The sequence below is a fragment of the Hemiscyllium ocellatum genome, chromosome 9, assembly GCF_020745735.1.
Source record: "Hemiscyllium ocellatum isolate sHemOce1 chromosome 9, sHemOce1.pat.X.cur, whole genome shotgun sequence".
In the NCBI taxonomy this organism is placed as follows: Eukaryota; Metazoa; Chordata; class Chondrichthyes; order Orectolobiformes; family Hemiscylliidae; genus Hemiscyllium; species Hemiscyllium ocellatum.
Window position 1 is genome coordinate 102,972,036 of NC_083409.1, and position 27,797 is coordinate 102,999,832.

At 41.3% G+C, this 27,797-nt stretch overlaps 1 protein-coding gene across 1 annotated transcript; it reads right to left on the minus strand.

The window, feature by feature from the left end:
- LOC132818551 (calcium-activated chloride channel regulator 1-like) lies at positions 1–27,797 on the minus strand. Its single transcript, XM_060829608.1, has 14 exons — positions 27,636–27,797; positions 23,665–23,805; positions 22,952–23,102; positions 21,971–22,076; positions 15,344–15,503; positions 13,112–13,333; positions 10,709–10,933; positions 10,446–10,623; positions 6,078–6,184; positions 5,759–5,980; positions 5,395–5,665; positions 5,098–5,265; positions 2,418–2,654; positions 1–431 (listed from the first exon to the last, which is right to left on the minus strand). Exons 1-14 carry the CDS (start codon positions 27,795–27,797, stop codon positions 1–3), a joined length of 2,781 nt encoding a protein of 926 aa, XP_060685591.1.

Here is a 27,797-nt window from a genome sequence, read left to right on the forward strand (position 1 = left end):
CTAACTGGGTGATACTCTGCCCTGACGTTTTTTAGTCACAACACATACAGTGATTGAAATTATCAAGGAGACAACGATGACAACAATACCAACAATAACAAGAATTTCTGAAATGTTAATGACTACAGTATTATGAGGTTGTGTTGGTTCGATGGTTTGGACTGGCTGTGATGTGGGAGGTGAACTCGCCAAAATTAAAGCAGCTTGTGCTATATTCGATAAGGCCGAAGACTGGTTTCCTTTATCAAATGCCCGAATTGCAAAGTAGATTACTGTCCCATTTTTCAATTCGATGTTCTCAGATACTGTGAACGATTCCTCTGAGCTCGCCACCTTTGGCTTCAGGTCTGTGGTGTTTACACTTTGAGCATTTGGAAAGTCATCCCTCAGCTGTGCAAAGCTTTTGCTGAGCTTTATTTCATAAAAGGAAGCTGCAAGAAAAGAAAAGCAAGTGAATGTATTATTCAGGCTCTTGATGTTATCCTCTAACACACTGCCAGGTTTGTTAGATAGTTAAGTGAGGCAAATGGTAATAAGGAGCTAAACTGAGAAGTTTAAAAATACAGGAACAAGAGAAGGCCATTCAGCCGAACAATTCTTGATATCTCATTCAGACTCTCTCTTATTGAAGGGAAGATTTTATTTCATTAAGGCAGCTCAGAGAAGGTTCATCAAGATGATCCCTGATGTAGGGGAACTGTCTTATGAGCGAAGGTTGAGTACTTTGGAATTCTTCTCATGGGTGCTTAGAAGAATGTGTTATAATGTCATTGAAACATTCTGGATACTTAAACAACCTGGCAGGGCAAGCGCTGGTTGAATGTTTCCCCTCACGGGATCAGCTATAATTTTATTTAATGGTGTAGCAGGTTTCAGCAGCTGAATGGCCTGCTGCTGTTCCTATTTCTTCTTGTCTTATTATGGTCCTCCATTGAAATGTACATTCAATATTTGAATTACACCCATCCCCATTACAATTCAACTGCCTTGCCTGTTCCTGAAAATACAATGGTATCGGTTACTCCTGTGAGTGGTCTGAGTGTTTCGTGCTCAGGAAAATGCCCTGACCAATATCTAATTGTACACTCAGGTGGCGTAGGAGAGTAACACAAATTCACCCATGAAATTGCAAGTCAATGTCATACTCAGAAAATTTCACTCAGTGGCGAACTGGTTCATTGGATAAGAATGGATTATAGGCTGAGCCACAAGCTTATACTGGTCACCAGAATGTTCCCTGAAACTGTGGTCATTGGAAGGAGCTTGGCTGGGATGTCTGACCACCACACACATGGCAACACTCATTGTCAAGACTTGCCCATCTTTGACAGTCACAAGGGTAAGGATGCGAGGGCACCCCTCTCATAGAGATGTACAGCACAGAAAAAGACCCTTTCTTCCAACACATCCATGCTGACCAGATTTCCCAAATTAATGTACTCGTTTGCCAGCACTTAGCCCATACCCATCTAAACCCTTCCTATTCATGTACTCATTCAGATGCCTTTTAAATGTTGTAATTGTACCAGCCTCCATCTTGTCCTCTGAGAGCTCATTCCATACATGCACAATCAGTTCCGTGAAAGCGTTGCCCCTTAGGTCCCTTTAAATCTTTTCCCTCTCACCCTAAACATCTGTCCTCTAGTTCTGGACACCCTCAACCCAGGGAAAAGACCTTGTCTATTTGTTCAGTGTATCTTTAACAATGATTCAATATCTTCTGCAAAAGTACAACGAGGGAGGAATGAGTTGAAAAGGGAAGATTGAAGTGACTTTCATTCGAGCTGCTTGAAGTCAATACAACTTTGTGGGGAGAGGAACCCGGTGGTTTAGTGGTTAGTGCTGCTCCCTCACAGTAGCAGGGACTTGGGTTCATTCCAGTCTTGGGCATCTGTCTGTCTGGAGTTTGTACATTTTCCCCGTGTCTGCGTGGGATCTTCTGGGTGCTGCGGTTTCTTCCCACAAGTTAGGGGAACGAGACCATTCTGGATTATCCTGTAGTGTCCGGGGCTGTGCAGGGTACATGGATTAGCCAGAATAAATAACTAGTCAGGTAACGGGGTAGGATGTTGTTCAGAGGGTAAGTGCAAACTGATCCTCAATCTGAATGGCCTCGATCTGCACTGCAAGGATTCTGTGCTAACTCTTTTTGAAACAAAGGTCAGGAAAGGTAAAGATTTCCAGTTAAAGTACACTCATTCACTTGTGATATAACGTTTAGTCATGCTAAACGAGTACAATTTTTTTAAGAACAACAGTACACAAATGGTAAAAGTCACACCCTATTCCCAGTTAAACAATGAAACTGACTGACCAACTGATTGATGATGTGATGGAGGCAATGAGACTTAAAATGGGCTGAAAACTCAGCAATGGGATCTCTCCCAATGTATGCATTGAAGTATAATTTAAATTACCAGTTCCTTGATCTAAGTCATCGCCTGGAGCTGTCCATTTCAGTTGTATTGCGTCTCCAACAATTGCTGCCCGAAGATCCTTAATTTTACTTGGGGGAAACACATCAGGTGGAGTTCCGGCAGGAACCTGAGTAACAATACATGCTCCTGCTGTTTTCACTCTATTGAAGTTTTCCAATTGTATCTGAGAATTGTTACGGTCCACTGGGGGCTTTGGTGGGTTGGGATGAATTTGACCTGCGAGAAAAGTGAAGAAAGACATATTCAGAAAGGGGCAAAATATTTGGAAGTTGATTTTTAACATTTATCCTTCAGATGTGATTGTCGGTGCAAAGCCACTACTTGTTGCCCATTCCTAATTGCCCCAGAGAAAGGGATGGCCAGCTGCCTTTTAGAACTGCCCAGTCCATGTAATGTAGTTACACCCACAGAACTGTTAAGGAGGGGGTTGGTATCAATGTCAATGAGCCTTTAATGTGAACACTGACAATTTCAGTGTCAGTACCAGAGCAAATTCTCAGCCAATCAGCCTGTCTGCAAGTTTAGAATAATCTGGTGCAGCAGATTCTTATCCTTGAAGAGTCAGATCAAATGAATCCAAGGATCATCCCCAGCTCAACTTATCTTGTGGAAATAATTGTTTTAGATGCAAAGAATTCAACTGCTTATATATGGTTGCAGGATGTGATTAAATAATACACCTATTGCACATTGACACTGGTGTGCTGGTAAAAATTTGATGGATGTGGAAGGCTCCTTTAGGGCCTTGGATGGAGGTGAGGGAGGAGGTGTGGGTGCAGGTTTTGCAATTCCTGTGGTGGCAGGGGAAGGTGCCAGGACGGGAGGATGGGTTGTAGGGGGGCGTGGACCTGACCAGTTATTTGCATGATGGCATTCATGAAGCAGTTGTGTTTGTTTAAAATAAGTTCAGTCGTGGCTATTTCTGCCATATTACTCAAAAATGACAAACTAATTAGATGGTTTATCTTTTTATCCAGACAGGATTTTGTAAAAGTACTTGGATGAGGACATGAAATATGATAGCACTCAGGCTCTGGATCTTGTGTGGGTAAATATAGGTAGAAGTATGTGTTTGGCAGTCCAGACCTGATGGGCCAAAGAGCCTCTGTTGGACTGTATGATTCGAGCTGTATTTCCTCTACTTTTGGATTATTGTCTAATGCCGTAGCCATCACTAGTGCAAGGTCATGTGTTTAAACAATAAAAGTAGAGAAAAACACCTTCACAGAGACATAGCCAATACATTTGTGTCAAGATGAAGAAGAAGGTGTTGGATGTGATGACAAAAGGTTTGCTCAATAGGTGGGCGTTAACAAAGGTCTTACGGAAGGGAAACTGTTAAAGAGAGAACTCCAGGATTTGAACTGTAGGTATTTCATATACAGGAGTTTTGACTATGGGGTGAATAAAAGGCATTGAGATGTTCAGTTGGCCATGATCATACTGATTGGGGTAGGTTCAAAAGGCCGAATGGCTTCTCCTCTTCATACATTCCTGTTTAAATGTACATTCACCAATGGCAGAGCAAAGAGAAGTAGTGGGGGTGATGGAAGAGAGGAATAAATAAGAGGTTAGCAATGGAAGAATCAAATGTTTGAAAATGTTGCCTCGACAGCACAGATTAGTCATCTTTCCATATGTACCCCAGGTACCCACACTGGATTTGTCCAATCCAAACTCCACACATGGTGCAGAGGAGACTGATGCCTGGCTGTTGAGATGTTGGATCAGTAACAATGTGCCTATTTGAAGGTGTTTTTTCTGCCTCCAGATTTCCTCAGCATTATGGAGTTGGATTTGATGCACTGGGGGACTCCAAGCTGATAAAAATTAGCAGGGTTGGGGATAATGAGTGAATATGACTTCATGGCTTTGTACTTAAGCAGGGCTGTCATTTTTAACTTTATAACTTTATGTCTTTATTTTTCTACTCTACCTAAGTTCTTATACTCACATACCTTTAGAATTAGGTATACAAATTACCTGGGGACAAATCTTAGAAACTAAAATAGGTTTGGTATAAAAATAGAGAAATAAGGAAAAAAGCTAAACATTCTACATTATAGTTCTGCACAGAAATTAGGAAAATGGTGGCAATGTACACTTTTTACTGTATTACTGTACCCCTGTCCTTGAGCACACATGACAATAAAACCTAATTCTATTTCTAATTCATACACGAATGCAGCTTTTGGGTAAATTGAGGTTCAAGACTTCTTTTATTCATTCATTCACAGGATGTGGGTTTCATTGCCTGGGTCAGTATTTTTTGCCCATCCCTACATGCTCTTGAGAAGGTAGTACTGATTTCACACAATCAGACATTGCTCTTCTTCCCATCAAGTCTGAACCAACAAAAACTACTTGAAATCTGCACGTGTCCATTTTCCACCACTTGGCCCATAACCTTGAATGTTCAACTGAGTAATTTATTAAAGGTTGTGAGGTTTCCTGCCTGAACTATCCCCCTAAGCAGTGCATTCCACACTCACACCACCCTTTGGAGTTATGGGGTGTATGGGAGGTTGTCTGAGGTAGTACTGGAATTGTCATTGGGTTTGGGACTGATGACATTTCCAAGTACAAATGGTTTCGAGGCTGACTCAGGTAATAACATAATTCAGTAAAAAGTAGATACATGTGTCCATCAATACCTTACCATTTTGTACATATCCTGGGATGTACATGGCATGGCTTTGCTTCCTGGTTGTTAACCTTACTATTCCATCTTTTCCTTGTACAGATACTTTAATGGTGTATCTCCCATTACCAAGAAATTTAGTAAAATACCGAGAATACACTCCATCATTTCTAACAGCATCAGCACCTAAAGATAAGAAGACAAAATCAGTTGTGAAGTGCAGAATCCAGTGTTAACTAATGATAATATTTTACTTTGGTCACAATGAAAATTAACCACTTGCTAATTGGCTTCTACAGCGACGGATGTATTTACCTCCCCCATTGTCCAACAGCTCAAGATTCACAGGCTGACCTCCAGCCCTCTCTACTGTGGCTGTCACTTTGGCTCCAACAACAGGCAGGAACCCTTGGCTGACCTCTGCAAAAATGATCAGTGGGTTTGGAAAAGATGTTGTGTCTTGATTGAGGTGCGCGTTGACTGTGACAGGCGGAACGTTCTCATCTGCTGCCCGTGATGTTACTGTTATCGTTACAACCTGAGATATTCCAGCTCCATTTTGTATGCTGTACATCCAGGCTCCTGACTGATGTAAAAACACCCCGTTGTAATTGAAAAGAAGGAGATCAAAGTTAAAGCAAAAAGAAAATTTAAACACACAGACCAATCAGAACCGTACATGTGCCAGGCCAGGAATTGGAAGGCGAGCTGTCAACAGGATTGTGTCGATCTCAAAGTTTCCATTTCTGTAAAGCTTTCCATTGGGATCACGGATAAACATTTGTGGTGTGCCAGCCTCCCATGTTATTACAAAGAACGTGTTTTTCCCAACTGATTTATCGATGAAAACTGTACCATTGAACCAGTCATTACTTGCAATGCTCTTTCCAGAACTCTCCAGCTGCAAGAAATCAAAACAGCCACCTTAAAACACCAACATACCCACTATCAGAAAGCAGCAACAAAAATCAAAGTCATTCTCTGAAGGATAGTCAAACCTGGATTGACTGTTGACTCATGTTCCCATTTCCTGATACTAATCCAGTGAAAGCATCAACTAATCCATTTTCATCCAATTTATCAGTAGCTGCATACTGCAGGCCTCCTAAAGATTGAACATGAGAAATAATAAGATCAATGTTGTGCTCACAACTAATTGGGAAAAAAAGCTTTGCGCAAATTTAAACCACACAACCTAATCATGAAACTGATGATAATCAGAATTAAAAGTAAAAGCATCTGCTGACGAAATTATTTGGGGTGATATTAAATTGCAGGTTATTGGGCGATGTGAATGGGCAAGGTAGCTTGATGGGTAAATGAATAGGAAAGGTTTAGAGGAATGTTGGCTAAATGCTGGCAAATGGGATGAGATTAATATCAGATATCTGGTCGGCATGGATGAGTTGGGCTGAAAGGTCTGCTTCCGTGCTGTACAGCTCTGTGATTCTATAACTCAGAAGATATGGGTTCAGTTGACCATTCACTGAGATCATAGCTAGTATCCTCCATTTCTCCTTGTAATACAACGCCATCATCCCAAGGATTAATCTGGTGAACATCCATTAATTATACTGTCATGATAGCAAATATATCCCTCTTTGGAGATAAGTAACTTTGCCAAGACTCTATACAGCTTCAATAAAACATCTTTACTTCTGTATTCAAATCCCCGTCTCATGAAGGCCAACACACCATTGCCCTCCGAATTACTTGCTGCACCTGTGTGCTAACTTTAAATGATTCATGAAAAGGGACACACAGATCCCTTTGACACCTACACTTCCCAGCTTCTCACTGTTTCAGAAATATTCTGTCTTCCTGCTTTTTCTACTGAAGTGAGTAGCTACATATTTATTGATATATCATATCAGCTGCTTTGATTAATAGCCTGTACAAACCCTCTTGTAGCCTCTTTGTGTTGGAGTCATAGAGTCATAGAGACATACATCATGGAAACAGATCTTTCGGACCAACTCCTCCATGATGACTAGATATCCTAAATTAATCTAGGCCCCTTAGCCAGCATTTAGCCCATATGTGTAAACACTTCTTACTCATAAACCCATCCAGGTGTCTTTTGAATTGATAATTGTAACAGCCACAACCACTTCCTCTGGCAGCTCATTCTATACATGCACAACCCTCTGCATGAAAATGTTGCCCCTTAGGTCTTTTTTAAATCTTTCCCCTCTCATCTTAAACCTATGCTCTCCAGTTTTGGACCTCCCTACCTTGGAGAAAAGACCTTGGATAGTCACCCTATCCATGCCCCTCATGACTTTATAAACCACTATAACAAGAAGATGGGATACTGGGCTAATGGTCGGATACTTGGTAATGTGGATGAGCAGAGGAATCTTGGTGTCCATGTACACAAATCTCTGAAAGTTGCCACCCAGGTAAATAGTGCTGTGAAGAAGGCATATGGTGCACTGGCTTTTATTGGTAGAGGAATTGAGTTCCGGAGTCCTGAGGTCATGTTGCTGTTGTATAACACTCTGGTGCGGCCGCATCTGGTGTATTGTGTGCAGGTTTGGTCGCCATACTATAGGAAGGATGTGGAGACACTGGAACGAGTGCAGAGGAGGTTTACCAGGATGTTGCCTGGTATGGTAGGAAGATCGTATGAGGAAAGGCTGAGGCACTTGGAGCTGTTTTCATTGGAGAAAAGAAGGTTTAGGGGTGACTTGATAGAGGTGTACAAGATGATTAGGTGTTTAGATAGGGTTGACCATGAGAACCTTTTTCCACGTATGGAGTCAGCTATTATGAGGGGGCAGAGCTTTAAATTAAGGGGAGGTAGGTATAGGACTGATGTTAGGGGTAGATTCTTTACTCAGCGAGTCGTGAGTTCATGGAATGCCCTGCCAGTAGCAGTGGTGGACTCTCCCTCTTTAAGGGCATTTAAACGGGCATTGGATAGGCATATGGAGGAAAGTGGGCTAGTGTAGGTTAGGTGGGCTTGGATCGGTTCAACATCGAGGGCCGAAGGGCCTGTACTGCACAGTATTTTTCTATGATCTATGTTCTATAAGGTCACCCCTCAGCCTCTAACACTCCAGGGAAAACAGCCCCAGCCTGTTCAACTTCTCCCTATAGCTCATATCCTCCAACCCTGGCAACATCCTTGTAAATCTTTTCTGCATCCCTTCATCTTTCACAACAGTTTTTCCTCAAGCAGGGAGACCAGAATTGTATATATTATTCCAAAGATATCCTAACCAATGTTCTGTACAGCTGCAACAATGACCTCACAACTCTTGTACTCAATGCACTGACCAATAAAGGCAAACATACCAACTGTTTTCTTTACCATCCTCTCTACCTGCAACTCCACTTTCAAGGAACTATGAACCTGCCATCCAAGGTCTTTTTGTTGTGCAACACTCCTCAGGAGCTTACTATTAACTGTAAGTTCTTTCCAAAATGCAGTAACTCACATATTTCTAAATTAAACTTCACCTGCCACTCCTTGGTCCATTGGTACATTTTTGAGGTAACCTTCTTCCCTTTCCACTGCACCTCCAATGTTGGTGTCATCTGCAAACTTACTAACTGTACAACCAATGTTCACATACAAATCATTAATAGAAATTGAATTGTAAAGTCATTTGGCACGGAAACAGACCCTTCGGTCCCACCAATCCTAACTGAACATAATCCAAACCTACATTTTCTAATCATGTATCTATCCAAATGTCTTTGAAATGTTTCTAATTCCACCTGCATCCAACACTTGCCAAGGAAGTTCATTCCACACACAAACCACCCTCTGTGTGAAAAATCTGTCTCTCATGTCTTTTTTAAAATCTTTCCCCTCTCACCTTAAAAGTATGCTCCCTAGTCTTGAAATTCCCCATCCTCGGAAAAAGACAACTACCACTAACTCTATCTCAAATTTTATTATTTTATAAACTGCTGTCAAGTTGCCTCTCAAGCTCCGACACTCCAGTGAAAATAGCCCCAGTGTATTCAATCTCTCCCTCATTAAGCCAGTCTGTGAGTAAGCTGAAATAGCCCATTATTATTACACTTCCCTCTTTACATACATCTCTAAGTTCCAGATTTGCATCAGGCCCAATTTTACCACTCCAGTTTGGTGACCTGGAAATAAATCCTCCCAATGTTTGCTGCAATTTATTGTTTTTTCAGCATCTATCAAACTGATTTCACATCTTGACCCTTCTGTCTGGGATCCTTCATTACAAAGGTACTGATGTCACAAGCACAGGGACTAATAGGGGAAATTCTCCACTGTATTAACCACTAGTTCAGAGGAGCAAATATTTCCCAAAATTGATGTTATCTTAGCATTAATCAATTTTCTACATTGCACAGTGACTTCAGTTAAAGAAAATAAAATCTATTTGGCTGCATGTTGGTCCACCTTGAATTTATGAAAAGTTCTGTAGAAATGGGGTTACTTATTATCTTCCTATTGAGGCCCAGCTTTAGACATTCTGAACAAAATTCACACTGGACTTGAAACACTAACTGTTTCTCTCTCCACAGATTTTAGCAGATTTGTTGAGTTTCTCCAGTATTCTCTGTGTTTGTTTCAGGGACATTGCTGGTTTGTAAGGTCAGGGGCTTTTCCCTGAATCTTCAAGGAAGCTCACAGAAATATATTTTTATCTTAGTAACTAGGCACTCAAAGATACTTAATATTGCCTGTTAAACTAATCCCTGTATTTCATTGAGTACAGAAGTTGGGAGATCATGTTGAGGCTGTGCAGGTCATTGGTTTGGCCACTTTTGGAATATTGTGTGCAATTCTGGTCTCCTTCCTATTGGAAGGCTGTTGTGAAACTTGAAATGGTTCGGAAAAGATTTACAAGGATGTTTCCAGGGTTGGAGGATTTGATCTATAGGGAGAGGTTGAATAGGCTAGGAATGTTTTCCCTGGAGCGCCAGAGGCTGAGGGGTGACCTTAAAGAGGTTTATAAAATCATGAGGGGCATGGATAGAGTAAATATACAAAATCTTTCCCTGGGGTCAGGGAATCCAGAACTAGAGGGCATAGGTTTGGAGTGAGAGGGGAAAGATATAAAAGAGGCCTAAGATGCAACTTTTTCACACAGAGGGTGATACGTGAATGGCATAAGCTGCAAGATGAAGTTGTGCAGTATATTACAATTGCAACATTTAAGAGGCACCTGAATGGGTATATGAATAGGAAGAGTTAAGAGGGGTACGGGCTGGGTGCTGGCAGGTGGAACTAGATTGGGTTGGGATATCTGGTCAGCATGGGATGGGTTGGCCCGAAGGTTCTGTTTTTATGCTGTACATCTCTATGACTCTATAACTCTATTTGCTACTGAAGTTTAATTCTTGATCAGCAAAACAATGTAAATGTCACATGCCTGTCATTGATGACAACTGTTCCAGCCCTGCGGCTGCATTCGGTCCCAATGCTATCGTGTGGATAACTGCACCACTTTGTTTCACCTCCGAGAAACAACTGCTTATCCCACTGTCCTCCCCATCAGTCAGCAAAACAATTTCATCACCATTTGTAGCACCGTCATCACCACCAAGTACCTGTAAAGCCATTGTTCATTGTCAATGTGGGAAAAATATAATAATGATGTGGACTGTAATGAATTCTCAAATGTCTCTGACTTACCTGAAAACCAGCTCGAACCCCTGCACAAATGTTTGTTCCACCACTAGCTATTTTGGGTAGAAGATTTTTCAGCTTTTTTCGTGCATCCTCACTCTCAATTACTGTCAATTCGTGAATCACAGTGGCATAACTGTGAAAACCAACAATGCCAACATATGATTGATCTTCAATGATCTGGAGTAAAAATATCCCAGCCGCTTGTTGAAGCCTTTGAATTCGATTTCCCTGCAAACACAAAGAACACAACTCAGATTCAAAACTCAGTCTCCCAAACCATTTGTCATTCTCATATTTTGTAAAAGATGATAAAACCAAAGTACTGTGGATGCTGGGGTTTTGAAATAGAACCAGAAAATGCAAAAGAAACTCAGCAGGATTGGCAGCATCTATGGGGAAAGAAACAGGGTTAATCTTTCTGAGAGGGGTCATTCAAATTCAAAATGTTAATATTGCTTTTCTCTATACACATGCTGCCAGATCTGCTGAGTTTGTCCTGTGTTTTCTGTTTTCATTTCATATCTTGTAAGCTCTGTATAAAAGCTTATAAGGAGAATAAACCTTTCAAATTAAATTTAGAAATCTCAATTGCTTGTTTTATGAATTGTAGCCCAAACAGACTTCAGTACCTTATCTCGGCTGACATGCCAGTGCAATACTGAGGGAATACTGGAGGATTTCCGGATAAAAAAATTATATTAAGCAACTGCAGGTTAGACAGTTTAATCCTAGTGCTTTTGGAAATGAGCTGGAACAGTTTTCATCAATGACAGACATGTGACATTCAAATTGTTTGGATTTCTATGTGACATTCAAATTGTGTCTTGGACACGTGCGGATTAATTATGGAATAGCGGCAGGATTTATTAAATAAATAGAGCATTACAGCGCAGTGCAGACCCTTCGGCCCATGAAATTACCTTAGATAAAATAAAAGTGCTGTAACTTTGAAGGTAAGTCAAGCAGCATTTGTGAAAAGAAGGTTAACATTCAGGTTGAGATCTTAACCTCTATTTGTCTTCTCGCACTGCCTGGCCTGGTGACTATTCACAGGATTTCCTTTTGTTTTAGAGTTCCAACATCTGTCATATTCCCGTGTGGCATTAATTTTTATTGGGACTTGTTCAAGGCAAATTGCGCTAAACAAAACGAGCAGAGGTTTTTTTTAAGGCAGTAGAGGTCTGATCAGGAAAGTATACTCGATGGTAAAAATCAAAAGGTGTTTAACAAACTGTCTCATCATTCGGTTTGCATCAAATGTTGTAACTAATTAAGTAAATATTAGCATGGATACAACATTGACTGAGTGACGGAAAAGAGGACAGTAGTTGCAAACAGTTCCTCTTGCTCTGGGGAAAGCTATATATAGCGTGTATCCTAACTACTAAGAATACTGTATGTTGATCTATACTACTGACATACTTAGTGTATACAATTTCAAAATTTTCAATGACATAAAACTTGGAAGTATAGTGAACTGTGGGGAGGATAGTAATAGACATCAAAAAGATAAACAAAAAAACAAAAGAACTGTGGTTGCTCGAAATCAGAAATAAAAACAGAACTTGGTGGAAGAGCTCAGCAGGTCTAGCAGCATGTCGAGAGAAATCAGAGACGATGTTTCCAAAACTGAACCCAGAAAGTTAAACAATTTCTCTCTATAGACACTGCCAGACCTGCTGAGATTTTCCAGCAATTTTTGTTTTAGATCAAGAAGATATATTCCATTTGCCAATTGCATGTTCATTCTGTACATTAATTAATGTCATCCTGTGTTTCATCTCAGTCCTTCTCTGTATTAGCCACATATCCCAAGTAAGATATTATCTGTACATTTTGAAATTGTGTTTTTGATTCCTGAGGCTGGGTCATTAATGGTTTTAACTGATAAACTATCATGGTCCTAGTAGTAATCCTGGTGGAACAGCCCTTTCACCATTTGTCACACCTCCATTGCATAGAAAGAGGGTCATGTACATATTGAAATGATGGCTTGAGCATATGGGGTAAAGTTTCAGAAATGCTCTGTTTCTTGGTCATCTTAACCTGAAAGATTAGCTCAGTTCTCTGCTCAGATTCTGCCAAACCAGCTATTTCAGCATTTTTGTTTCATTTTTATTTCAGAATTGTAGTTTGTTATATTTGGTGCAGGAAATGAGAAAGCCCATGATGACCTTCTGAAGCGACCTGTTAGAGATGTCATGATACACCTCTGAAACAGGTGGGACTTGACCAGGCCCCCCCAACCTAAAGGATACTACCATTATAAGAATAATATAAAGTGCAGGTCTTGCATGAATATAAAGACTTCTTGTCTCCTATGTGATGAACAATGGTCAGCAAAGGACTATACAAGTGATGGTCCTTTCAATAAGGTCAGCGTGAACGAACATCATATTGTCATACCGATGCCATGCTTCCCGAAGTATCAAGAACTAAACATAACACTCGGTCTTTGGCATGCAGGAAAGTAAACTTTGGCTCGAGTGAAGCGATGTTAGTTGGATGGTTGTTCTTGAAATCGTCCGATTTGCTGATCACATCCCAAGTGCTCCTCTCACTGCACATTTTGTTTTGCATGTTCGGAGCTTCACGGTTGTGTGTCTTATTGTCACAGAAGTCAACCACCTGCAAAGGGAGCACAAGGTCAGGTGCAACAAGTGTCAGAGTTTTAAAAACAACAGCCAGCTGTGTGACATAGATGCTTTCTGGGTCAAAATGAAAGGTTTGTCTTTATCAGAAAATCCTAATTTCAATTTCTGTCTGTCAGTTTAGCTCAGTTGACAGTATTTGCTCCCTTCAGTATGAGGTAGTTATGAGCTTGGCTTGCCTCACCCTGACTCTGTAATCTCCAATCCTTTTAAAGCCTTGCTTCCCTCTGAGGTGATGATTGATGCTGCGTTTGTTAAAGATTGAGAAATCAATTTAAAAAAACACAGTCACAATTTGTGAGGAGACTATGGCCATGAATACATAAAGTGTTACTTTTTATTCATAATCACAACTCTACACAGTGAATCTTTGAGAAATGCAGGCATTTGTTGTGGTACAGAATGAGATCATTCAGTTGATCATGTCTATGCTGGCTAAAAGAAAGAGCAATCCCATCTAATCCTACCTTTCACCTCTTAGCCTGTGGTCCTCCAGGTTATGACCCTCAAGTGCACACCCACATGTTCTTTGAAATCCTGTGAGTATTTTTTCATGCTGTAAGTTAAAGATCACACCACCCTAACTGTGAAAAGAATTATCCACAACTCTCTTATTCCTTCTAGGATTTACTTTAAAATCTGTATTCCCTGTTTTTTCTTTAATCTGCTAATATAAATAACTCTTTCCTAACCACTCTATTTGGACACCTCATAATTTCAGACAGCACTGTGGTGAGCACTGTGACCTCACAGTGTCTGGGACCTAGGTTTGATTCCACCCTTGGGCGACTGTCTGTTCAGAGTTTGCTCATTCTCCTCCCTGTCTGCCTGAGTTTCCTCTGGGTGCTCCAGTGTCCTCCCACAGTCCAGATATGTGCAAGTTAGGGTGGGTTGTCTATGCTAAATTGCCCATAGTGTCCGGAAATGTCCAGGTTAGGTGGATTCGCCATGGGGAAATGTGGGAATAAGGAGATAGGGTTGGATCTGGGTAGGATGCTCTTCTGAGGATTGGTGTGGACTCAATGGGCCAAATGCCTGCTTCCACACCGTAGGGATTCTATTCTATGAAGACTCTAGCTGCAGTCTACCCAGTGTTTCATACAACTTGAGTAAACCCCCCCTCCCCCCCACCCCACCCCCTCCCCAGTTCTATGCACCAATAAAGTTTGTTTTATGCAGTTAAAAAGTTCTAATTAAACTATAGCCTATTTTTCGATGCTTAATGTCAAACCTACCAGAAATAGCAATATGAGAAATGGGCAGCTCAAACTGTGGGATCAAGTGAAGCAAGCTCGAAATCTGTTTCATGCTGTACTTGAATCGTGAATATTGGACACAGTGAAGTCCTGCCATTCACATCTTTGCCTTTGCAAATTCACTGACTCTCATAAAGTATTCTGAGCAACCACTGCACTCTGCAGGTCAGATTACTGTATACAATTTTGTACGCCATGTCACCCAGTGCGGGTCACATTTCATTTAGCTGCAGTTTATAGGTGCAAAACAATAGAAGTGAAGTGAAGTAGATATGGTGAAACAAAGCTCAAAACTTAAAATGGTCTGCAGACCGACAGCATGATGATAGAAAACAGGATTGCCAAGACTGTAAAGTTTGCACTGAATGTGTATCAGCTCCCACAATACACATCCACTCTATTGTAACATTTACAACATTTACAAAAGGCCTTACAACAAGGGGCCTATTTGAGAAATTTATGTCCCTCATTTTACTACATTGTATCTCCTGTAAAACATCAATAATACAATTGTTTTATGGTATTTTATTGTCTACTAGATACTGTAAATATCAGTACTTTTGGATATTTGGAAACTATCCAACTGACTCTCATTACTCTCTGTGATGGCAGCATTTGCAACATTTTCAATGAACGTTACCTCTGCAAACAACAGACTTTGTACATGAAACATTTGCAGAAGTAGGTATTAATAATTTGCAAGGGACATGCCTCTTAATAATCCCACTTACCCCTGGTAATCCTGTTGTGTACATTATTGAAGATGATGTCACTTGGTTCTGGTCTGGAAAGAAGTTACAGTCAGCGTCTGGGAGCCCTGTGCTGGGATCACAGGCACCACAGGTACCCCCAGTACAAGAGACTTTTAATCCTTTCATTTCCTTGGAGCACCTAGATATGGAAATAAAGCACAATGTGTAGTTAATCATTCTAAATTTTATAAAGTTGCCATAACCATACTAGTTTATACATTATCTCTCTCAATAGAGAGAGAGAGAGAGAAAGAGAGAGAGAGATGATTAGTGTTGATTTATCCTGAGAGTCACCACATCTCAATGTGGGGCGGGGGGAGAGGTTGAGAAGGAGAATTCTTGATTATAACTGCAGCTGGTGAGGGAATGGAACCCAAGCAGCTGACATTCCTTTGCCCGAGGATTTATTCACCAAGGTGGAGACAGGGTAGGGCTTGGTTAGCTCAGTTGCCTGGGTTCAATTCCCACGGTAGCTGAGCTCAAAATGTTAGGTCCTGCCTTCTGAACCTCACCTCTGGCCTGAGCAGTGGTGACCTTCAGATTAAACTCACCCACCAGGGGTGTCTTTCACTCTAATGAGACAGTGGTGACTTTGCTCATTAAATAAACAAATCCAAACCTCCACGTTCTTCTGATACTCATACATGAGCAGTATCATGTGATTTGTGAGATTACTGACAATTTGACAATTTACGTTTAGAACTTCCAGATGCTTCCAGGTTCAAACGAGTAATTGTCAGAGGGGACTCTCCAGTCAGGGACACAGACAGGCAACTCTGTAGCTGTGTACCAGTATTGACATTGATTTCCTGGTGCCAAGATCATGGACATCTCAAAGTAGCTGCAGCATATTGGCAGGGAAGAGAGAGTGAGAGGCCAGAGGTTGTACTATACATTGATAAGGAGGAGAAAGTGAGGACTGCAGATGCTGGAGATCAGAGCTGAAAAATGTGTTTCTGGAAAAGCGCAGCAGGTCAGGCAGCATCAAAGGAGCAGGAGAATCAATGTTTCGGGCATAAGCCCTTCTTCATGAATCCTGAAGAAAGGCTTATGCCCGAAACGTCGATTCTCCTGCTCCTTTGATGCTGCCTGACCTGCTGCGCTTTTCCAGCAACACATTTTTCAGTATACATTGATAAGAACAACATAGTGAGAGAAACATTTGCAGAGTAAATATAGGAAGTTAGGTAAGAGGCTAAAGAAAAGAACTTTAAAGGTAGTAACATTGGATTACTCCCAGTGCCAAGTGCTAGTGATAGTAGGATAAGAAGAAAGGGCAGATAAATCAGTGGATATGGAGGTGGTGCCCTGGGCAGGGATTCAGAGTGTCGGATCATTGGGATCACATCAGAGCCAGAAGAGACCTGTTCAAAAGGGACAGGTTTCACCTGAACTGGAAGAGGACCAATGTCATGGTGGGGGGGGAGATTTACTTGCATGATTTGTCAGAATTTTAACTAGTATTGGGGCAATTGTGTAGATCCTAAATAATAATGAAATGAGGATGGTTCGGAAATTAGAGAGAGCAAGTTATTTAGACAAGGCAAGCAAGACATGGGCGGCACAGTGGCACAGTGGTTAGCACTGCTGCCTCACAGCGCCAGGGACCTGGGTTCAATTCCCGCCTCAGGCGACTGACTGTGTGGAGTTTGCACGTTCTCCCCGTGTCTGCGTGGGTGCTCCGGTTTCCTCCCACAGTCCAAAGATGTGCGGATCAGGTGAATTGGCCATACTAAATTGCCCGTAGTGTTAGGTAAGGGGTATATGTAGGGGTATGGGTGGGTTGTGCTTCGGCGGCTCGGTGTGGACTTGTTGGGCCGAAGGACCTGTTTCCACACTGTAAGTAATCTAATCAAAAAAAAAAATCAGAGAATGAGGTAATTCTGAAGAATTAAACTGCATTTCTTTCAATGCAAAGGATCTGACAGAAAGGTGTATGAACTCAGGGCATGCATGGGAACATGGAACTGGGACATCACTGCATTTTGAGAAACATGATTCAGGGATGGACGGTACTGGCAGCTGGAAGAATAGAAATGGAGGCAAGAGAGGAAGAGGACTGACATTTTTCATGAGGGAAAACATCATGACAGAACTTAGAGGGGATCGTCCAAAGAAGCTATACGCATAGAACTTAGAGATTAAAAAGGGAATAATCACCTTGATGGGATTGTGCTAAAGCCACCCCAGCAGTCATCAGGAAACTGAAGAGCAATTGTGTAGAGAGATCCCAGCTATGTGCAAGAATTGTAGGGTTGGGACAGCGGGGGGTTTTACCTTTTCAAACATAGATGGGACTGCCATAGTGTTAAAGGCTTGGATGGGGAGGAGTTTGGTGAATGTGTTCAAGGATGTTTCCTTCATCAATATGCAGATGTGCCTATTAGAGAAGGAGCAAAACTTGACCTTCTTTTGGGAAATAAGGCAGGGCAAGTGAGTGACGTGTTAGTGGGAGAGCACTTTGGGACCAGTGATCATAAGTCTGTTACTTTAAAAATATTATGGAAAAGGATAGTGCCTGGATAAAATGTAAAGTACTTAATTGGAACCAGGCCAATTTTGACAGAATGAGATAGGAACCTTCAAAAGTTGATTGGAATATACTGTTCATGGATAAAGGGATAACTGGCAAGTGGGAGGCTTTCTAAAGTCAGACTATGAGATCTAGATAAATGATCTAGAAGAGAGCACTGTTGGTATGATCAGCAAGTTTGCAGATGACACAAAGATTGGTGGAGGAGCAGAAAGCATAGGGGAAGGTCAGAGAATACAGGAGGATGTAGATATAGATAGACTGCAAAAAAGTGGCAGATGGTTTTCAATTTAAACAAAAGTGAGGTGATGCATTTAGGCAAGTCTAATTATATAGCGAATTATACAATGAATGTAAGAGACTTGGGAAAAGTTGATGGGCAGAGAGATCTGGGAGTGCAGGTCCATTGTATCCTGAAGGTTGCACAGGTGGATAGAGTGGTCAAGAAGGCATATGGTATGCTTGCCTTCATTGGACGGGGTATTGAGTATAGGAGCTGGCAAGTCATGTTAACATTGTACAGGACATTGGTTTGGCTGCATTTGGAATACTGTGTACAGTTCTGGTCACCACATTACCAAAAGGATGTGGACGTTTTGGAGAGGGTGCACAGAAGGTTTACGAGGATGTTGCCTGGTATGGAAGGTGCTAGCTATGAAGAGAGTTGGGTAGGTTAGGATTATTTTCATTAGAAAAAAGGAGATTGAGGGGAGACCTGATTGGGGTTTACAAAATCATGAAGGGTATAGACAAGGTAGATAGAGTCAAGCTTTTCCCAGGGTGAAGGATTCAATAATGTGAGATCATGCTCTCAAGGTGACAGGTGGAAACATTAAGGGGGATACAAGCGGCAAGTACTTCACACAGAGAGTGGTGGGCTTTTGGAACGTGTTGCCAGTAGAGGTAGTAATGGCAAGCACGGTCGATTCATTTAAGATGCGTCTGGACAGATGCATGAGTAGGTGGGGAGCAGAGGGATACAAATGCTTAGGAATTGACCGACAGGTTTAGACAGTAGATTAGGATTGGCTCAGGCTTGGAGGGACGAAGGGCCTGTTCCTGCACTGTAAATTTTCTTTGTTCATTGTTCTTTTTTATGAGAGTTGAGAGTCAGTATGTACCCTTGAGTGAAGGGTAAGGTTGGTAGGAGCAGAGAACAATGGATGAATAAAGATATTGAAGCTTTGGTCAAGAATAAGAAGCAAGCAGATGTTAGGTATAGACAACTGGAATGAAGTGAATCTCTTGAAGGGCATAAGGGGTATATGGGGCATTCTTAAGAGGTAAGTCTTAAGAGGGCAAAAATGAGGTATGAGATAGCCTTGGCAGATAATATGAAGGATAATTCAAAGAGATTCTACAAATGCATGAAGAGGAAAACAGCAACTAGAGAGAGAATAAGATTCCTAAAAGGTCAACAAGATCATCTACATGTGGAACCACAGGAAATATGAGAGTACTTAAATGCATATTTCACGTCAGTAACTATTGTGGAAAAAGACATGGAGGCAAGAAAATTTGTGGAAATAAATATCGATATCTTTAAAACAGTCCATATTACAGAGGAAGGGCTGCTGCAATTCTTAAAATAAACATAAAGAAGGATAAATCTCTAAGACCCGATCAAGGGTGTCCCAAGACATTGTGGGAGGCAAGGGGAAAAACTTGAGGGGCACCTATCATCTACAGCTATGGGTGAGGTGCCGGAGGACTGGAGGGTGGCTAATTTTGTGCCTTTATTTAAGAAAGACTGTAAGGAGAAGCCTGGGCACTAAAAGAATGCTGAGTTTAAGTTGCTGGAATGGTTTCAAAGAGATATGATTTACATATATTCGGAGAGCCAAGGACTGATTAGGGACAGTCAGTGTGGCTTTGTGTCTGAGAAACTGTGTCTCACAAACTTGATTGAGATTTTTGAGGATGTGACCAAAAAGATAGATGAGGGCAAAGTGTTGAACATTGTCTCAGGGTTTTCAGTAAACCTTTGAAAAGGTTCCGTATTGTAGACTGGTTAGTAAAGTTTGATCACGTGGGATTCAGGGAGAGCCTGCCAATTGGATACAAAATTGGCTCAATGGGAGGAGAGAGAGGGTGGTGGTGGAGGATTGCTGTTCAGACTGGAGGCCTGTGATACGCAGTGTTCCTCCAGGATTGGTGCTGGGTCCAGTGTTGTTTCTCATTTTTATAATCAATTTGTCTGAGAATTTAGGAGGCATGGTTAATGGATGGCAGCAAAATTGGTTATATGGAGGACAGTGAAGAGGGTTATCAAAGATTACATTTGGGAGGTCATGTTGCAGCTGTATGGAACATTGGTTAGGCAACTGTTGGAACATTGCATGTAATTCTGGTCTCCCTGATATTGGAAGGATGTTTTGATCTTCAAAGAGTTCAGAAAAGATTTACAAAAATATTGCCAGGGTAGGAGGGTTTGAGCTATAGGGAAGGGCTGAATAGGCTGGGGCTCTTTACCCTGGAGCACCAGAGGCTGACGGGATGACCTTACAGAGGTTTATAAAATTATGAGGGGCATGGACAGTGTAAATAAAAGAGGTCTTTTCCCCAGAACTAGAGGACATAGACTTAGGGTGAGAGGGGAAAGATATGAAAGGGACCTAAGGGTCAACATTTTCACAGAGGATGATGCATGTATGGAATGAGATACCAGAGAAAGTGGTGGAGGCTGGTACAATCACAACATTTAAAAGGCATCTGGATGCATATATGAATAGGAAGGGTTGAGAGGGATATGGGACAAGTGTTGGCAAATGGGACTAGATTAGTTTAGGATATCTGGTCAGCATGGATAAGTTGGATGGAAGGATCTGTTTCCATGCTGTAATCTCTATGACTCTATGATTCTATTTCAAAGGGATTAACAGCGCCATCTCAGGCATAAAAGTACCTAAGTACAGATACTTAAGATCAAATACATTGCAAACAAAACAAATAGGAAAGTGAAGATATAAATAGCCCAGCATTATAGGTCAGAGAAATAAATTAGAAATATAAAGAAGTTAGAAGTTCAGAATATCAGTCTGAATGTTGCGGTGAGAGTGGTGATTTGACAATGTCACCTTGTGAGGATGAAGAAGTGGAAGGAGACAGAGTGTAAGCAGCTCCATAGTCACTAACTGTCCCCATTAACAGTTATTCACCCTCCCAGCCAGATTGTTATCCACTCCTTTGTCTGTTCTACTGTTTTTCTCGCTCTTTGGGCTCTATCCCCACCTATCGTTTATTCCTTACCCTCTCCCTCCGCCCTATTTTCTGCATATTAACTGACATTTTCATAACTCCCATCAGTTCTGAGCAAGGGTCACCGGACACAAGAGGTTAACTTTGATTTCTCTTCACAGAAGATGCCAGACCTGTTGAGCTTTTTCAGAAACTTCTGTTTTTGTTTCTGATTTACAATTCTTTCGCTTTTCATTTTGAATCAAAATTAGGTCAGTTTAGCTAATATTGAGGGGCAAAAGCATGGAAATAGGCCAGTTGTACATCATTAGGGGGGTTCAGAACTCACCACTTAAACCCTAAAGAGAAAGTGCAAAATGTATTTCTCCAAACTTTTCGCTCTTGCCCACATGAATCAAAAGGGAAGAACATTTGGAGGTGGCTGAGTGATTTACACTGTTTCCTCACAGCACACCAGAGACCCAGATTCAATTCCAGCCTTCGGTGACTGTCTGTATGAAGTCTGCACATTCGCCCCCCCTGTCTCCGTGGACTTCCTGTGGGTGGCATGGCTTTCTCCCTCAGTCCAAAGATGTGCAGGTTAGGCGGATTGGTGATGCTAAATTGCCCATCGTGTTCAGGGATGTGTCAGTTAAGTGGATTAGCCATGGAGAATGAAAAGGTTAAGGGGATGAGATGCGGGGGTGCTCTTCAAAGGGTCAATGCCAGGTTGACAGGCTAAATAGCCTCTCTGTGCCCTGTAAGGGAGTCAAAAACTTTGCCTACTAATGTGTTAATGTTATTTTTTGTAAGAATGTTCTCCACTATAGATTGCACAACAGTGGGACTTTTCAACTGCAAAACAGTTCTGCCATCAGAATTGAAGAATAGCCAACCTGGTTGCCTCATATGTATCACCAACAGCATAAAAGGGCGCCAGGTCATTGTATTCATCAAACACTCCCCACCGAAGGTGAGCCCATTCATGGACTAATACGCTACCTGTAAAAATACAAACATTCATGACAACGACACCTATTTCACTCAAAGCTAAATGGTACGTTTGGAATACTGTGTTCAATTCTTGCCTCCCTGCTCTATGAAAGGTGTTGTGAAACTTAAAAGGGTTCAACAAAGATTTACAAGAATGTTGCCAGCATTGGAGGGTTTGTGCTATCGGGAGAGGCTGAGTAGGTTGGGACTGTTTTTCCTGGAGCATTTGAGGCTGAGGGATGGACTCAGAGAGGTTTATTAAATCATTAGGCACATTTACAAAGTTAAAAATCACACAACACCAGGTTACAGTTCATCAGGTTTATTTGGAAGCATTAGCTTTTGGAGCACTGATCAAGTGCTTCCAAATAAACCTGTTTAGCTATAATGTGGTGTGTGATTTTTAACTTTGTACACCTCAGTCCAACACTGGCACCTCCAATCATGAGGGGCAGGTTGGGTAAATAGTCAAGGTCTTTTCCCCTAGGTAGGGGGTGTCCAAAACTAGAGGGCATGGGTTTAAGGTGAGAGGGAAAAGGCTTAAATGTAACGTAAGGGACAACTTTTTCACACAGAGTGTGATGTGCGTATGGAATGAGCTGCCAGAGGAAATGGTAGAGGTTGGTTCAATTCTAACATTGAAATTGCATCTGGACATGTGTATGAATAGGAAGGATTTAGAGAGATATGAGCCAAATGCTGGCAAATGGAACTAGATTAATTTAGAATATCTGCACATCTCTGTGACTCCAAGTATGATTCTACAAAGTATGGCTTTGATCAATTTCACCAAGCTAAGAACAAATGCGAGTGTGTTTCCAGTGAAAGAGGAAGGGATTATAGTCAACTACACAGATGGAAGGAATATCCTGTAAAGTTGTTACCTCTTTCACCATAAACTTGGATCAGGGCGTCATCTAACATGAAGTTTTGGGTAAAGTGAATGTACCGGCCCTTGTCACCACATTGGCCATACTGCAGAGTGTATGGGTCATCTCCATACGGAGTATGTGGGTTAGCAATGATCACATTAGCCTAGAAAAAGATGAATTGAGGAAATAACATTACGGAATAAGATCATCAACAAACTACTGTTAAATATAAACTGCAAAAACATGGTACAGAGGCAGCAAAGCGGAAAAGAAAAATGAGTAATAGTAATAGGCCTATATTTGTTTGAAATTCTAAGGAAACAAAATACATTTTTATTAAATTGTCCTTCTAAACATTGGACATACATATGGATCATATTAGAATGGTGTAGGTTAGATGTGCATCAGATTAATTTCACAGGTCAACGCAACATCGAGGGCCAAAGGGCCTGTACTGAGCTGTAATGTTCTATGTTCTATGTTCTATAAATCAATGTGTATTGGGCCAGTCAGCAACATCCAAGGTAAAGCAGAAAGTATTTTCTAAACACTGTCTTGGATCATTTGGTTAAATAAAATAAAGGATAGATCATTAGAGATGCAATTGCCAATTTTTCACAAAGTCAAGTATTAAAATATATTTAAGAGTAGGTTAGCATGGCTGATAGACTGCCCCATGAAATAGGAAAAAAGTAATGCAACAATACCATTATTTCAGCTTTTACCTTTTCATAAGACTGGGTGCTTGGTCTCTGATAGTGGGGCTGTGAACTCCAGGTGATGGGCAATAGGATTTTCACATCTCGGAAATAAGCTCGATGTTTGGTGGCTTTGTACAAGAAGTTTGAAGCTGACCTCACCATTTCCTAAACAAAAGACAGGTGTTGTGAAAATTTTTAATCATTGTACTCTCACGCAAAATTGGCAACAACTTCTTCAGCATATAAAACATTATCAATATATTTCATAGACTTTAAAATTGACTTTGTGTAGGGGAAGAATGGTCGGCATTAATAAACTTATACTGCAACTTTTCTGTACAATCTGACATGGCAAAATGCCTCTTTACACTCAACAAGGAATTGTAAAACAAAATTTGGCCACATAATGGAATGTTAAGAGATAATCTCAGGTTATAGTCCAGCAGGTGTATTTAAGATGCAGAGGAGCCAGTGTTGGACTGGGGTGGAGAAAGTTAACAATCACACAACTCCAGGTGAGAGTCCAATTCGTTTATTTTGGAAGTACAAGCTTTCAGGACGCTGTTCCTTCGTTAGTTGAATTCTCTTCATCTGATGAAGGAGCAGTACTTCAAAAGCTTGTGATTTTAACTAAACCTGTTGGACTATAACCTGGTGTTGTGTGACTTCTGACTTTGTCTGCCTCAGTCCAGCACCGGCACCTCCATATCACATATAAATGAAAATTGTTTTTGTTCTGCACTCACACTCACAGTTCAGATCTGATACGTCAGCTCTGGGTGAAATTAGAAGGGGAACAAAACAGTCTTCTTTCACCATTGTAAAGGGGGACCAGCTCATTGCTACCCACTATCATCAGTAAAGATTGCCCAACTGACCTTTTTCCCGGTGTGGAAATTGTGGTAAATCACAATGTAAGAATGATGTGGAGGAGCTGGTGTTGGACTGGGGTGGACAAAGTTAAAAAGCACCCAACACCAGGTTATAGTCCAACAGGTTGCTTGGAAGCACTAGCTTTTGGAGCATTGCTCCTTCATCAGGTGTTTGTGGAGTATAAAATCATAAGAAACAGAGTTTATAGCAAAACATTTCAGTGTGATGGAACTGAAATGATATATTGAGCAAACCTGGATTGTTCATAATGCAACAATGCAAAGTGGCCAAGCAGAGGCTGAGAGCCAAGTTCAATAACCACTGGGATGGCCTCAACTGGGACCTTGGGTTCATGTTACACTACAGCTGACCCCACTGCACTATACACTCTCTCACACACACACTCTTACACATTCACAGATCCTCTCTCATAGACATGCTCTCTCTCTCTCATATACACGCACGCACACACACACATCCTCTGTCATACACACGCTGTCTCTCATATCCACACACAATTACAAACCTCATAGTCATATCCGCACACATACTGTCTCACGGGCCTATACCCCACCACACCCACATGCATACTTTACCAAGCTTTCACGCACGCAAACACATGCTCTCTCACGTGAACCCACACTCACACATGCACACACCCACTCTCTCTCTCATGCATGCACACACCCTATAAGACTATGGGGTGAATTTGTACTTGCAGAATTATATTTGCAGATATATTGTAATTTGCTCAAAAAATTGACAATCTGCAGGCAGTTAATTCATGTAATATTTTGTAAATTCCACTTTGGAAAAAGAGCCAGTCTAACTCAATTGGGATACAGACAGACTCTGACCTCATACCTTTCATGCATTGCCTGAGCTGAGAGGTCACATTTTGTTATAAAACCTTAAGCTATCTTGAGAAGGTGACTTAAAAGATGTCCTGGGACTTAAATATAAATGAACTGAAACCTGCAATCCATTCCAAAAGATGAAAGACTTAACAAACAATCCAGGTTTGCTCAATATATCATTTCAGTTACATCACACTGCAATCTTTTGCTATAAATTCTATGTCTGATGACCTAAGATCCACAACCACCTGATGAAGGAGCAGCGCTCAGAAAGCTAGTGCTTCGAAATAAACCTGTGGGACTGTAACCTAGTGTTGTTTGATTTTTAACAACATAAGAAGGCATTTGGTATGTTTTCCTTAATTGGTCAGTGCATTGAGTATCAGAATTGGGAGGTCATGTTTCGGCCATGCAGAACATTGGTAAGGCCACTTTTGGAATACTGCATGCAATTCTGGTCTCATTGCTCCCAGAAGGCTGTTGTGAAAATTGAAAGGATTCAAAAAAGATTCACAAGAATGTTGCAGAATTAAGGGTTTGAGCTATAGAGAGACGCTGAATAGTCTGGGGCTAATTTCCCTGGAGTGTCTGAGGTTGAGGGGTAACCTTATAGAGGATTAAAAAATCATGAGGGGCATAGTTAGGGTAAATAGACAAGGTAATTTCTTTGGGGTGGGGGAGACCAAGACTTGAGGGCAAAGAATTAAGGTGAGAGAGCAATGTTTGAAAAGGGATCTAAGGGGCAACTTTCCATGCAGAGAGTGATGTGTGTATGGAATGAGCTGCCAGAGGAGGTGGTGGAGGCTGGTCCAATTCCAATTTATAAAAAGCATTTTGGGTAGGCATATGAATGTGAATGGTTTAGAGGGATATGAGCCAAATACTGGTAAATGGATTAAAAACTAGATTAATTTAGGATATCTGGTCAGCACGGATGAGTTGGACCAAAGGGTCTGTTTCCATCTCGTACAGCTCTATGGCTCAATGGCAATGGTGAGATTAATACAAGTGAAGCACCATTCTCTCTCTCTAACACACTACCTTCTACCACAATCTAATTGATGAATCATTGATGATGACTTTGCTAATAAGCTTACACTGCCTTGTGAGATAGTGCACTCCTTCAAACCTGCTTCACCAATATCTTCATTTAATACCTTACTGATTTGAATGTTTCCTTCATTAATTGAAGAGACCCTGTTTATTAATGCATTACTATCGTTGGTAAAAGCAAATTAATTAACAAGGCAGCATATCTAATTGTGGCTAGTTACAGGGACAGGGTTGTCACTGGGAAATGAGAGATTCTTTCTACTTGGCTCATGGTGAGCTGCTCTCTCAATCACTGGGATGATCATGTCTGACCAAACAATGGCAACACAGCAGTGCTCTTCTGACTGATTGGGGGTTTAGATGATTAAAGTAAATTCAGGTATGGAAAAGGAAATATCAACTTAGCCCCATGGTACCGTAAGGTTACTCTCATGTTAGAGAGAGATGACTGCTGGTGAGTTTAACCTGAGGGTCACCATGCCAGAGGTGAGGGGAGAGATTGAGAAAGTTGGACCTTCATGTAACCTGAACCAATATGGGAACTGAACTTGCAGGAACAACCCTGCGCATTTCAGAAATTTTTGCCAAAACGTGACTACACTGTGTGAGTTTAAAAGCTCTCTCACACCCGGGGGAGGAGTGTGTAATCCAAAGGGGCTGCACTGAAGGTCCACCTGTGCTACTTGGAAAAACATCAGGAGACTATGGTTTTCCCAAGTCACACACGATTAATGGTTTTGACTGGGCAAATCCAGATAAATCACCTTCTCTGGTGGGAGAATCCAGAACCAGAGGTCAGAACCTTCCAGAAGATTGGAGCAAAGATATTCATGTTTGAAGCATGAAACACCTCTTTACACAGAGGAACTCTACCTCTTCAAAAAGCTATTGATGGAGAGGGTCAATTGAAACTGTTAAAATAGAGACTGATAGATTATTGTTTAGTGAGGAGATTAGTAGTTCCAAGGTGAGTAGATCAAACTAAACCACACACCCAGCCAGAGAGTAACTGGGTGTGATGACAGGATTGAAACAGCTGAATGTTGGACATTTCTGTAACACACAAGCCCATGGATGGCCACAAAAGAACGCTCATCAAATGCCAGACTGTTAAAGAATTCTCTTGCAATTGCTCAACCTCCAGTATCAATGATAAATGAAACTACTAAACACAGTCAGTGATTGCAATAGGTATTCAGCTACTGGTCCTACCTGAATTTTTGTAATGAGCATTAGATCCTCTGGTATTCCAGGGTTAATAGCAATGACGACATTTTCGTAACCATTATTCACCAGTTTCACATCAGAACATCTTACAGCACAGATACAAACCAAGCTCACAAGGGACAGGAGAAATATCTTCACAGATTTCAT

Excerpts from the sequence above, each read along its gene's own strand:
- LOC132818551 (XM_060829608.1), bottom strand. The coding sequence starts at position 27,797 with ATGAAATCTGTGAAGATATTTCTCCTGTCCCTTGTGAGCTTGGTTTGT. Across the intron at positions 13,334-15,343 it reads ACACAACAGGATTACCAGGG|GTGGTTGACTTCTGTGACAA; the intron begins GTAAGTGGGATT and ends CTCCCTTTGCAG. Across the intron at positions 5,666-5,758 it reads CAATTCCTGGCCTGGCACAT|TCAGGAGCCTGGATGTACAG; the intron begins GTACGGTTCTGA and ends TTTTTACATCAG.